Source organism: Atta cephalotes (assembly GCF_000143395.1).
Source record: "Atta cephalotes unplaced genomic scaffold scaffold00018, whole genome shotgun sequence".
Taxonomy (NCBI): domain Eukaryota; kingdom Metazoa; phylum Arthropoda; class Insecta; order Hymenoptera; family Formicidae; genus Atta; species Atta cephalotes.
The window spans coordinates 1005927-1020705 of NW_012130082.1; the positions used below are offsets into that span (position 1 = coordinate 1005927).

At 30.7% G+C, this 14779-nt stretch overlaps 3 protein-coding genes across 3 annotated transcripts in view; 1 reads left to right on the forward strand and 2 right to left on the reverse strand.

Annotated features, from left to right (window-relative positions):
• Positions 1–272, reverse strand: part of LOC105618696 (E3 ubiquitin-protein ligase Nedd-4) — an 11473-nt gene extending 11201 nt beyond the window's left edge. The window contains exon 1 of the mRNA XM_012200225.1: positions 120–272. Coding sequence (XP_012055615.1) covers positions 120–272 — 153 coding nt within the window. The remainder of the gene's footprint in view (positions 1–119) is intronic.
• Positions 273–3619: 3347 nt separating this feature from the next.
• On the forward strand, positions 3620–6480 carry LOC105618698 (putative Golgi pH regulator C). Its single transcript, XM_012200226.1, has 8 exons — positions 3620–3661; positions 4145–4308; positions 4777–4883; positions 4972–5382; positions 5460–5641; positions 5710–5895; positions 6129–6194; positions 6280–6480. Exons 1-8 carry the CDS (start codon positions 3620–3622, stop codon positions 6478–6480), a joined length of 1359 nt encoding a protein of 452 aa, XP_012055616.1.
• Positions 6481–6963: 483 nt separating this feature from the next.
• LOC105618699 (neutral alpha-glucosidase AB) lies at positions 6964–10706 on the reverse strand. The gene is made up of 7 exons (XM_012200227.1): positions 10690–10706; positions 10021–10116; positions 9528–9938; positions 9129–9452; positions 8798–9047; positions 7157–8714; positions 6964–7076 (listed from the first exon to the last, which is right to left on the reverse strand). The coding sequence occupies exons 1-7, from the start codon at positions 10704–10706 to the stop codon at positions 6964–6966; spliced, it is 2769 nt and encodes a 922-aa protein (XP_012055617.1).
• Positions 10707–14779: the final 4073 nt, after the last annotated feature.

Sequence of the window (14779 nt, forward strand, 5' to 3'; positions counted from 1 at the left end):
AATAAATACTTATAATATTTATTAATATTGTGTGCTCTCTGATCTCTCTCTCTCTCTCTCTCTCTCTCTCTCTCTCTCTCTCTCTCAACTTTCATATGTAGTATGTTTCAATATCTCACCACGGATTCCGACAGGGACACTCGATCAAATTGCGAATTGATTTCTGCCACACGTGATGCAGAACGATGTTGTGCGGTCCATGTATGGGCGCGTCTTCTGGGTGGGTGTGAATCAACACCAACATAGATTGGATATGTCAGCGTGCCCGGCATTTTTCGTTTTTTCTTTATGTCCTTCCAACGTCACTAATCTCGAACTTATCGACTCTGTGCATTACATTATTTTCTCATTTAGACACATCGTTCTCATTTAGACACATTTTACAGCGTTTGCAACCGCAGTGAATTTGATCATTCCGAAAGCGATTATTGACATTATACACATTTTATCTTTGGTTTCTGATGTCGTAATAGTACTTTCGGGTTAATCGATCTCTGATCAAATCCACGGTTGAAAATGCTGTTAGATTATTTTAAACTTTTAATTACGTTGGAGAAGATTTATTAATGTGTATAGTTTGTGCATACGTCAAGATTCCTTCGAAAAGCGCATTTTCATTGTTACGTTTTAATTGTTTCGTAGAAATATACATTATAATTTGCTTCTCTTTTACACATAAGACGTAAACATTTGTTTTATACTGCATTGATTCACATTATTAAATCTTTAACTAATAATTATTTTCAAGTTTTTCAAGGAAATTTATTTTTACAATCTTACGTCATTTAACTCGTCACTGTAAAAATTTCAAATGATAAAAATTACAAAAATCTTTACGAGAAACTTAAAGAAAATTATTTAATTATTTAAATCAACTACGTATCCATTATTTTTCACAAGTTATGTAATAAATTTCCAAGTGTATATACCTATATAATTATTCAAACAGACACACGAAATACAATTCTGTATAGTTGGAACAATGACAGTTCTTATTTATATTTTATAAGTCTTATTATATATTTGTTATATGTATATGAGGAAATTATATATTTACATGAAATTACAGAACGGAAAAATATATAGCTATAATATATATATATATATTGTATATATGTTCCTGATCGATGAAAACAAAATTTCGACAAAGTTAAAACATCCGACATTTGGATGGCGTTGAATTTCTTATTCAATTTAACATTCGGTTCATTTTTAAGTCACATTATAGCACTGATCTGTGTGCACTTGTCACGATCTTTGCGGAAAGGGAAACGAACGTGAATATTCGTTCGTATTCAGACACTTGATTACTAATGCGAAGTAAATGCTAAAATTTTAGATAAGGCAGTATTGTTAATCATCGAGATAACATGCTGCGACACCCAGCTGCCTATTGTACGACAATTCGTCATTTCGTGTATGTGTCGTGTTTGTGTACGTACAAGTGGATAAGTAATCGTTAGTGTCTCTACCTGTCTCAAGTTCTAGCTTATTTAAGCAATAAGCTTTCTAAATCTGAAACTATCACATTAAATGTACCTTGTAATACGTTCAAATCTTTTACATAGAATTCATAATTCGTTCTTATTTTAAGACGATCTTAAATAATGTCTTAGAATGCTAATATATATCTCTCTGATAGATTTCCCAGACAACAAAAAGTTCAAAATCATGACATAAAACGTCTTAAAGATGTTTTTTTAGATATCTTTAAAACATCTTTTATACAATATACAAAATATATCTTTAAGAAATTTTATGTCTCGTTTTTGGAGATACATCATGTTATCTCTATGTGATTGTACTCAAGGCAATTTCAAATATAAGAATCGACTACGAATACCGGCCATAGAAAGTGTGTTCTATATTTCATTTATTAACTCTCGATATTCATAAAAGATGCTTTCCTTTTAGTGATACAAGTCGATACAAACATTCATTCTATCTTTCTTGGCATTCCATGAGTAACAAAGATAGAACAATATTATGTCGATTTATGTTTCAAATGGAAAGCACTCATACTTTCTTCTCCCCTCTTCCATCATTTCTTATCAACTCACTTAAACTGTAATCACACTACCAGATTGCTGGTTACGATTGCTAGTTAACGATTCTAAATTTTAACCAATCATCATTGCAACCCAAACAGCACTCAATATTTATAAAAGATTTACAAAATATTTATAAGGCTTATTTTAAATATTTTGTGAATATTTTTGTGGTCTTAGATTACATAGATCATAAACATTTATTATAAATATTGTAAATGAAATATTGTAAATCTTTATTGTAAATCTTATAGTAAATGTTATAAAAATACTTAATAAGACATTATAGTTCAAATAAAAAATATATAACAGAAATATTTATTTATATTTATCATAAATATTACATTAAATATTTAGTCTATCTTTTAATATTTCGAAAAAGCTTTATAAAATATGTATAAAATATATTTATAGCATTTCAAAAAATGAATAATAATAAATTATTATTTATCATATATAATTATATTTATCATAAATATTCTGTGCTGTCTGAGAACTAGTTTAGTCTTCCCTGCATGAGATTGACTAAAATAGAACCGATAACAGATAACTCGTAGTCTGATTACGGTTTATGCAGATTGACTTTTATTTTCATTCGCAGAATTATCAGAAAGAACTTGAAAGTTATGACACGAAGTATGCAATTTCGGCTATATTTATATTTTTTTCTCCCTTTTTCAATATCACGGTAAATTTTTATGCGTTAATAATCTCATTTGTTACTTTCTAATAACCAATATATACAGCACACTTTATCTCACAGATGTATTCCTGCGACCGTTCTCAATACGCTGAAATATTCTCAGAATTTATGGTTCTTGAGAATATCCCTTGGACATTTATGCTATATGGGAATATATATTAGTCTGTGAATACACAACTTTTATATTTTACTAAATATAAACTTCGATTAATTAAATGTATCACAACACACATAACATAAAAATGCGTTTAATATAATAACAATAAATTACTTTTTAATTACTCTGTATATGTTATAAATGTGTGCAATACAAAATAGATATTATTTCAAAATATTATCATCAACCTTTCGTCTGCCAATCTGAATCTTTTTTGACAAAATTTCACTCTTAAATTAAAGAAGATCGGTTTTCTCTCATAAAATCTCATTAAAAAACTATTTCATAATATAATAGATATGTTGAAAAATAACCATGAATTTTTCCACATTTTTTGAAAGCCTGAAACAGAAAAACTTAGATTAGATGGAGGGAGTAAAAAATATGATTTCACAAACGAAGAAGTAAATTATAGAGATATAATAATATGCTGATTTTAGTACCGAAATGAATCACATTTACTTTCAACGATACGATTTTATTGATAGTGAAGAAAATATTGTAGTTCCCAAACTGGATGTACTGGGCGGTAGTGTATGGGCGATTTCGATGGTAACAGGAAAAGAGCCGGCATGGCCTCTCTCAGCTTTCTTTCTGCTTTAGGTATTTGCTATCATATTCGTTTTGTTTGGAACCACCTGCGTCCTGTCAAGTGCTGAGCATCGCCGGTCAAAACTTCGCAATGCGAAGTGAAAATCGCGATAGTGGAAAATGGGTTTCATCGAGGACACTATCGTGATTCTCGTAACACAGGTGGAAATTCGTTTCCACTACAAAAATCAGATTTATCAATACTTCCTGAACTGATTAAGGTTATAAAAAGAGTACGGTGCTCTATACGTATATCTCAAAATAATGTGAACAATTGTTTGTTTCGTTATTAACGTAAAATTTAATGTAAAACATAATATAAAATACAAATCATTTGGTTGTATTCTGAAAAGATTTCTTGTTATATTCTCAATCAGCATTAATTCCTTGCGGATTATTGTCTTTGGATTTTTTTCTCTGCATTATAATATATTTATGAAACTGTAACTGAATTGTGAGATGTATGTATTTTTGAGATTATTACAATAAATTTTGTATTTTAAAGCTTTGCAGTTTATTTAGTAAAATATCAAATCTATATGTATGTGTGTTTCAATACATTAATTATTTGTTTTTGGCAGATTTAATGTGAATAGAATCTCCATATGACAGATTCCATTTATTTTCATCTCCTGTATATTTCAGGTGATTTTCTTCTTAGGAGGATGGGTATTCTTTGTGAAGAAATTATTCAGAGATTATGAAGTTCATCATAGATTAGTTCAACTAATTTTCTCAACAACGTTTTCGTTGTCATGCACCATGTTTGAATTAATTATTTTTGAAATAGCAGGAGTACTCGACTCAAGGTAAAAAAATAATTCACATTCTGTTTTAAGATATGATATATTATTAAAAAAATTTTAAATTATAATTAATAAATAATAATTAATAAATGTAAAATACACAATATACAGATATTTATTTAGCAACTATGCATTTTAGACCTCTTCAGGGCCTAACAATAAGCACAAAAAGATAATAAATTAGTAAATGATTGCAAATAATAATGGCATTGAATGATGCATGTTTGCATTTTTTATATAATTTTTGCTATTAAATATCTATATGTTGCATCTACATGAGCTTTCATTGAATGCCTTCCATTTAGTTCTGTCTTTGTTACTCAAAGAAATATAAAGAAAGATAAAATGATATTTGTATTGACTTGTGTCACTAAATGGAAGTCACTAAATGGACATCCATTAGCTACTTTACTTTTCTTTTTATGATTTCTCAGTCTTTCATATTTGGTAATGATATATTGTTTTCCTCAGTTCTAGATATTTCCATTGGAATGCTGGCCTTTACATGCTTCTGTTTATGGTGATAGTCCTGATACCATTTTACATAGCATATTTTATTATCAGCAATATCAGATTTGGTATGTATTTATATTTTAACTCTTATTTCTATTGATTATTTTTGTTAAACATTTATATTAAATCTAATAAATCTTTTAATCTGTGCAGTAAGACTGAATCTAATACGGCCATTGACAGTTGTCATATATCTTTTTTATCTCTACCTGTTTTGGAAAGTGGGTGATCCTTTCCCCATACTGAGTCCCAAGAAAGGATTGCTATCTATAGAACAAGGTGTCAGTCGAATAGGTGTTATAGGTGTCACAGTAATGGCCCTTCTGTCAGGTTTTGGCGCTGTAAATTATCCATATACTTCAATGACTTATTTTATGCGCCCAGTTTCTTACACGGATGTACAGTCTATAGAAAAACGATTGTTGCAAACTATGGACATGATTATCGCGAAAAAGAAACGAATTGCATTAGCCAGAAAGGGTGAAGCTGATGGACAAACCGAAACTCGATCTCGATTATGGGGAATGTTAAATCCATTAGGTGGTACAAAGGGAAATCAAGAAAGTATATATTTTCTTTAATTTTGCAAAGAAACTAGGAATACGATTTATCTTAATAACAAAATATATATCGTTTTATAGGTGTCAAGCAATTACAAATCGAAGTTACCGCTTTAGAGGAATTGTCACGACAATTATTTTTGGAAGCGCATGACATACAAAATGCAAGAGAACGTCTAGAGTGGGCTGCCACTTGGCAAGGAAAATATTTTAATTTCTTGGGTTATTTCTTTTCTTTGTATTGCACATGGAAGATATTTATTGTAAGTGTAATTAGTTAATGATTTAAATTATCTTTTTTGAAAAAATAATACATAACATATTTTTATAGTCTACAATCAACATAGTATTCGATCGAGTCGGCAAAAAAGATCCTGTAACTAGAGGAATTGAAATTGCAGTGCATTGGATTGGTTTCAATATCGATGTTACGTTTTGGTCGCAACACATTTCTTTTTACCTCGTCGGTTGCATTGTTGTAACGTCCATACGTGGATTATTGTTAACTTTGACAAAGGTATGTAAAATATATATAACAATTATATACCTCTTATATAGTCATTCTGCACTTTTTAATTTCTATAAAATGATTTACATGTATGTACTATCTATCTTATACAATAAAAATTTCTAATATATGTAAAACAAGATACATATGTAAATACAGAGTAAAAAACATGAATATTGATTAATATTTTGTTGCCTCATCAATTTTAATAACAATACTCACTACCGACTTTTCTATTTTAGTTTTTCTATGCCATATCTAGCAGCAAGTCGTCAAATATTATTGTACTTATACTTGCGCAAATAATGGTAAGAATAGCCTATATAATGTAAGACATGTAATCCTTATAGAATTTATTCATATTCCAAATTTCATGGCATTCTCTTTTTTCAGGGAATGTATTTCGTATCTTCTGTACTTCTTATGCGAATGAATATGCCAGCAGAATATCGCATTATAATAACGCAAGTACTAGGAGAATTACAGTTCAATTTTTATCATAGATGGTTTGACGTTATTTTCTTGGTATCAGCGTTATCATCAATAGTGTTTTTATATTTAGCTCATAAACATGCACCAACGGAACGCATATAACGAAATAAAGATACTTTTTATTGAGAGAAATCTCATCAGCCTTATTTTATGAATTTATTTAAAATCTACATTTGATATTTTGGTAGATAAGTTATTATTAAAATATGTCATTCCTGGCAGAGAGAATAATGAAACTTTAAATGTATATATTTTTAAGTGTTATTAACGTTTTTAAATTATATACATAAATGCTGTCGACATATAACATTTTTTATTGTGATGTGTGTAGCCTGAAATATTAATCTTTATTTTTAATTTTTTTATTAAATCATAAAATAACTAAATTACCGAAGGTATCTGTAACTTTAAAAATGTTATACTGTTTATATAGTTGATTAATCTCAGGAAGCAATTGGCAATCATTTTATTGTTACAATAACTAAATTGTATATTTGTTCTAAGAAATAATCATCCAGATCACAGATAACTGAATAGTAATAGAAAATTGGCATTATGGATACTGAGTTGATAATGAACCCAATTCTATTGTAATAATTCGATGGTCCATTCCTCGCCCATATTTACAGCTGGTTTACGTATCGTTAATACATTGTTATGTGGGTTATATGTAGTTTCCAATGTTACTTTTCCCATACCTGTAAGAGAAATATATATTATTAAAATATAGATTTGTTGCACAACTGATTTTACTTCACACTTTAATCTGACTACTCACTGTGAGATTCCAATTGAGCAGATTTAATTCCTTGCGGTGGATTGGCTATATCTATTCTTTCTAGCCAGCTTTGTGTTTCATACGAAGCTAGTTTATCAATTAGAGTTGATACTATTTTATTACTGTCCAACGTTATTCTTAAATATAAATATTTTCCATGACGATATTCGAAACTGACTTCGTCATCAATGTATAGATTGCCGCTAGCTCTGCCATTACTATCAGCAATTATTATCAATGTGTAAGGATCATTTCTCATAGCAACTGTACTACGTCGTATTCTCATTTTTCGAGGGACGACAGATCCACTTTTTTGGAATACAGGAATCTTGTGAATTGTTACCGGTATTTTAACATATCCTCCTTTTTCATAGGCTTGCATTGTATCAATATCATACCAAGTCACTTTGCCCTCTCCTGGGAAGTAAACCGCTACTTCAGTAGCACTGGATTGGAATACTGGGCGCACGAGTATTGAATCACCAAGTAACAATTCATCATCGATAATGAACGTTTCAGATTCAGTTGGATAATGCGTCCATAAAGGACGTATAACGGGATAACCGTTTATTTCGTGTTCTCTAAAGAGTGTGTACCACAATGGCAGATAAGAGTATCGTAATCTTAATGCTTCACGAACTATTTGAGTAGTTTCGTCATTGAATGTCCATGGCTCACGCCTCTTTGTTTCAATGTGAGAATGCTGGCGGAAGAAAGGTAGCCATGTTGCAGCTTGATACCATCTAATGAACAATTCTGAATCTGGATTCTTGAAGAAACCTCCAACATCGGCACCACAGAACGACATTCCAGATATAGCCACTGAAAGACACATGGGATAACTTACACGAAGGTGATTCCAGTCAGCCATATTATCGCCAGTCCACATTGCTGCATAACGTTGTGATCCAGCAAAGAAGGATCTTGTTAAAATAAATGGTCTCAGAGAACCACCTGATCGACGGAACAAAGCATCATATGTCGCACGAATATACATATGTCCATTAATATTGTGAACGTCTCTATGTTCCCAGCCTCCATGATGAATAAGATCCTTTGGTGCCGTTATTTCAGGTCCATTAAACACACTTGGTTCGTTCATATCATTCCAAATGTAAACATCGTTAGTAGTACCATGAAATTTATCTAAACTGTACAATCCAGTATAATAATCAACAACTTTTGGATCGAAAAAATCTAGATACGACGAGGCACCCGGCCAACACCAACCCTCATAATCTTTTCCATCCCTGGTTTTGATGTAATAGCCCAAACTAGTAGCATCATTATGTAAGAAATAATTGTTATCACGTTTAATATGAGGGTCGATGATAACTACCAATTTTCTGCCTTTGGCAGTAAGATTGTGTATCATATCAAGGGGATTTGGAAATTTACGTGCATCCCATGTAAAATATTTTTTGCTATCAGTATATTCGATGTCAAGCCATATAGCTTCTAATGGTATATCGTGCGTATCAAAACTTTCGGCGATCGTTGCGACATCATCTTGATCATTATAATTCCAACGAGATTGATGATATCCAAGTGTAAACATCTATTTTAAACATAAAACACATTTTATTTTGAGACATTTCATAACTTAAAATTCTAATTTTTTACACTATTTATTTAATATACCTGTGGCAAAGGAGCTGTACCAGTTAAAACAGTGTACTGTCTGAAAACATCAAGTGGTTTCGGACCCAACATGAAGAATACATCAATCACTCCAGATTCTGACATGAAATGAGCATCCACCTGAGATTTCTTAATTGACCTAGATACAAAATTAACAATGCTTTCTACAACGTTATTATCTGCACTCGATAGAATGTCGATCCATGTTTCTGCTGTATTATGCCAAAAAACAGCCGATGATCTTTCTTTTCTGAAATATTACAAGAATGAAATTTACATAAATATTTTTCAAGAATCCGATAGCTCGTTAACTTATTTAATATGTTCTTACCCATGAGCATAAAGCAGCGGAATGGCACCATATAAAGACATACGTTCATTTGTTTCATATTCAAATACATCTAAATTATATAGTCTATATGGATCAGTAGATTTCGTTGATTGCAATGCTAGTGAGTCAGCGTGTTCCGGAATACCATAGGCATGTTCTGATCCAGGAAAGCTAAAATCCATGGCAATAGCTTCTGGTCCATATGGTTTAGCATCATGATGCTCCTTAAAGTTTTCTTCCCAAGCGCCAGGATCATTATCAGCACCATCACTCAGATATGTAGTATTATTTGTTCTTACCATTTCAGCATTTCCATCTTCTGGTCTATGTAACATCCAATAATATATATAATTTTATAGAAATCTTAATATAACAATTATATCTCCTAACAATACTTACTTTACTGGTTTTGTACGCAAATGCTCAAATCTCATAAGACCGCGAGCATTTGCAGATATTGTCAAAATACCTTGGGAATATAGTTCTACTTTAAATGGATTAATATATAAAATGGCTTTGTTCTCGCCTTTGGTTACAGTTATAGTTTCAGCAGTGCTCTCCACAAAATCCATCTCTACTGTTTGTGGTTGATCATGAAGGGCATATTCATTTTCATATTTGGGATGCAGTGGATCCTTTTCATTGATGTGTAATCGAAATGTGTTTTCTTTTAATGTGATGAGTTGTACCACGTAAGTGATACCAGTATCCTTATTAAATAAATCTACTATAATCATTGATTCATTCTGTACAAGTTTATCTGGCAAAAGTTGATATGGGGATTTTCCAGATTCCATCCCTCTGCATCGTCTACAAGAAATAAAATAAAGATTACATAGCTTTTTAGATAGCCTTTCAGATGATAATATTTACAATAGTAGATAATTCTTACCGGCAGAAACTACTCTGATCACATCTTTTGAAGTTGTCTCTGTTGACTGCATCGGTAATGAATGGAGAACATAGTAGTATTAACAATAGAACCAACCTGAAATATAGAACAAAATGAGAATTAAAATAAGAATAAATAGAGAACAAAATGAAAATCAAATCTACATTTATTAAGACACAATGAATTACGTTCTACATAAATCACAGATTAAAGAAATATTTCTAAATTATATGCACTAATAGACGAGTATTACATTGTGCTCTTTCACGTCCAGCTGGGTAACGACCTTAAGAGGAAATCCTGTCGGAAAACGCAACCACGCGACAATTTGTACAGCAATGTTCGTTTATAAAACTGTAGAGCTTCACTGTGGCGTATGGCGGCCGATATCACAGTCGTTCGGCGACAGATTAGATTAAATTGGCGGCCGGCAACGCGAAGAATTAATTGAAAAAAAAGTATTTATATCGGAAACAACATTGCGCGGAGGGGACACGTCAGCGGCGTATCAATGATCTGTGAGATCTACGTCACGATTTTATGCCAGAAAAAAGATAAACGAGGATCGCCGTGACCACTGAGAATGTCGCGCATGAACGATCTCATGTACGCCCGCGATAAATCTGTACTTTCTCAGTCCAAAGGTTAAAAAGCCGAAAATAAACTCACCGAATACACGAAGCCATGTTGAGCAAGTAACTACTGCCTTGGCGGCGCTAAATCATGCGACATTCGTGGAATTGATTTTACAGATGGCGCGACGAGTTATTTTGCGATAGTGTTCTTATAATATATTTTTGCGACACTAATTTGAATTTGAAATATAATTCTTTTTTTTAAGAGTATATAATATATAATATATACAAAAATATATATATATATAATTAATTTAAAGATATATAATTTAAAGATATATAATAATATAGAATCTATTTAAATAAAAATATTAAAATCATATAAGGAAATTCCCCGATTATAAAAAGATAATATATTATCTTATCATTTAATAAATTGTTATTATGCATAATTTATTGTTATCATCGTTATCATTTAATAGATTGTCATCATTCATAATTCGTTATCATTCGTTATCAAATATTTTAGATATATTCGGATAAAAATTCATTGTTTGCAAACAGTATAGATTTGCTTAATAATAATAATAATAATAATAATAATAATGAATTAATTAAAAATTTTATTTTTATTTTAAAAGTTTCAATTATCGTTCGTAATCTCTTGAAAGAGTTCATATACATTAGAGAAATTATTGCATTTGTGATTCATATTTTTAATATTTTAACATTTTATTTTAAGATTTTAATATTTTAATTTTTAATATTTTAATATTTTGTATTTCTACCGATTAATTCACTGCTTCGATCGTTTCGATGATACCATAACTTGCTTGTCGACAGATTTCGATGCAGTTAATACATTTCAATTGCGTTTACTGTGCTCATCTTTTGATTGCTTTTTATATATTTAGTTGCATAACACAAATATTATTCTATCTTTTGTTGATATTCAGTGAATAACAAAGATAGAATGGCATTAATTGTATCGATTTGTATCACCAAATGAAAAGCACTTTTTATTTCTTATCCCTTAAAAGAATTAGCGTATCTTTACGTCTCACATCGAGTGTAGAAAGTGCCGCTAAAATGGGTTCAATTACCCATTTGAAGTTGCCGCTTCGTCGATTGTTTCGCTACTCAACAACCGCCATGTTACATTTCGAATCGCGATTAGATACATGGTGCGTGTCGTGTTCGAATCTTTTTCGTATCTTTCGCTGTTGCTGTCTAAAAGAATCCCGTGCAAAGTATCTTTAATCCGAGTATCATCTCACAAATATTTCTCTCGAGACCCGTTAATCGCGTGCAATTCCTCAATGTCGTGATCTAGAAGTTTGTTTTTGTTCGCGTCGCATGCTCCAACATGCTACAACATGCTCCTACTCATCCAATGATCGCTGAAATAATAAGTAAAAGAGGGTGTTATTTGCCTATATTAAACAAGGACGAAATGATTCACGTGTTACATAGTGTGTCTGATTGTGTTCTTGCTGGAACCCAGAATCATGATGGAAGGATTACATGAGGCTTGTTCACGTCGCATGCTCCAACATGTTGTAATATGCTCCTACCATAGCTCTTACTCATTTCAACGCGCTTGATAGAATAAGTAGGAGTATATTGGAGCATGTTGGAGTTTGCGACGCGAACAAATCTATGGTGTGCTCAGTTTGCAAGCGTTTCTCTCTAAAATTAGTGTTCTCTGTCGTTTCTCTGCTTCTCGTTCCGCAAGGCGTACAACTGTGAAATGGGAAACATGGGACGGTATTTATAATCCGTTTTTATTTTAAAATCCATCTTAAATGTCTTGAGATGTTAATACAGTCCTCGGATTGACTTACATCTTAAGATTGACTTCAGACAGTAAGAATCAACTATTATTCGTATTTATAATCAGGCCTTATATTTAAATTCCTTCCTTAAATTTATCTTTAGATACTCTACGAATTATTTCATTGGCTGTTGAGCATCTAAAGATAAATTTAAGGAAAAGGTCTTAAGTACAAAGTCTAAATACGGGCATATAAATACCGATCTGTTTTGCGTCATGAATAAATAATGAATTTTTTCTTGCACGAGGAAAGATTCAGTAACTTCATAACGTGAAACAGGTTGGTATTCATAGTCGATTCTTATGTTTAAGACTGTCTTAAGTCAATCTTAAGATGTCAATCCGAGAATTGTATTAACATGTTAAGACATTTAAGATGATTTTAAAATAAAAAAACAGATTATGAATACCGCCTCATGTTTTGAGTTTCACGGTAGACTGCGCACTTAGAAACGACGCGGAGCAAAAGTAGATGTGGTTTGGCCAAATTGTAATCCTTCCATACTCAGAACTATGATAAGAGCATGTTGGAGCATATTGGAGCATGCGACGCGAACAAAATTTCGGAGTCGACGATGCTCTTTCGCATGTGCAGAATCGAAATCTTTTCACGTCGTTATTTTCACAACGCAATGGAAATTTAATCAAAAGTGCTCTTGGATCATCGTCAAGTATGTATATATTATTAGATAATTTGCTGTGTCAATTATTATTTCTTGCATTCGAATTATTAAACATATTTGGTTTGATTAAAATATTTAACATTAGCAAATTCGCATACAACGACGATTGTCGTTATTTTCTCAAGACAATCTTTGTCATATTGCAAATATATGTAATTTACATATAATTTTTATTTAACAGGTTTCATATTTGCTGAAGAGGATAGAGTATAGAGATTCTAACGTAGATGATATCTTTCGGTGAGTCTGCCACAAATTTTTGTATGGCATAGAGATATTTTATATCTCGATATATTTGTCGAATGTGTAATATGTTCATCTTGCTGTGTTTTCAAAATAAACTGTAAACTCGACTGCATTTAATTGTGCTCGATATAGCTTATTTAATTAGCACAGTAAATATACTTTTAATTACATACAAAAAAACAGTGCTTACTGAAAATTATTGCTGCATGCAATGTTGATTTATGACAAGCATCTATAACACGCAATTATGGTAATGAACATGTTATGAATGCAACGATCTGATGAACTTTCATGCAAATGCTAGGGAATGTCATTGTTTATATAAATTTGGAAAAAAACGAAACTGCCTTAATAACACAATTTATTGACATAATATTGGCATAATATTGACCCAATATTGTCTTAATATATCCTCCATATTGAACCAATGTATCGCAAATAAATTGCTATTAGGGTAAAAATTATTGTATTTTATCGACATTGTTTAACATTTTGTACAATATCGAAATAAATAACTTATTTTGTTTACGAACCTTCCGCATTACTCTTTCGGTTATTTTTTTTGATATATTTAAAAAAGGTGCGCACAATTAATTTTTATTCTTTAGGCAAATACTAAGCACAAATAAAAGTATATGTACCACAAAAACAATTAATAAAATTATTTAATCAATTTAATTGATTTTATTGGCAAATTAAGTAATATTCTATTATTTGTTAAAAGTATTATTTAAATTAAATATAAAATTAAATTCATAAATCTTAATTGCATATATAATATACATGTACATATATATTAGGATTGGTGTCGCTTCCTTTAAAAACTATCAATTTTTAAAGTAGAGAACTCAAGTTCATGCTCAATAATCCTGAGATTTATTTTCATTTTTTATATACAGAAATACTTTAAACGAATTTTTGATTTTTTAATTATATATTTACAGTAAGAAATATTAATATTTTATTATTTGTTATAAATATTATTTAAATTAAATATAAAATTAAATTAAAATCTAAAAATATATATGAATTAATATAAGAGAAAGTTTGTTTAGGACTTATTGTTAGTCACACAGACAATAATATGGAATAATATAAAATCAATAATATTAATGAAAGATAAATCACCGCAATACAAATAAATAATAAATCAGTCCATATTTATTTAACGTCGCACATTTAATTTATTAGAATTAGAAGAGTAATGCATTCAGTTGGCAGGGAAAATACAAGTTCTATGGTAATTATTATATATATATTATAGATTATAGAAATTTGGCACTCGGATCAGTTCACTTTTGGTGAATGTAAAAAAGACTAACAGTTTACCTCTAACATATTCATGAATTAACGAACGGGTTTTCTCTTTCTCTCTCTCTCTCTCTNCNTCTCTCTCTCTCTCTCTTCTACGTACTTACTAT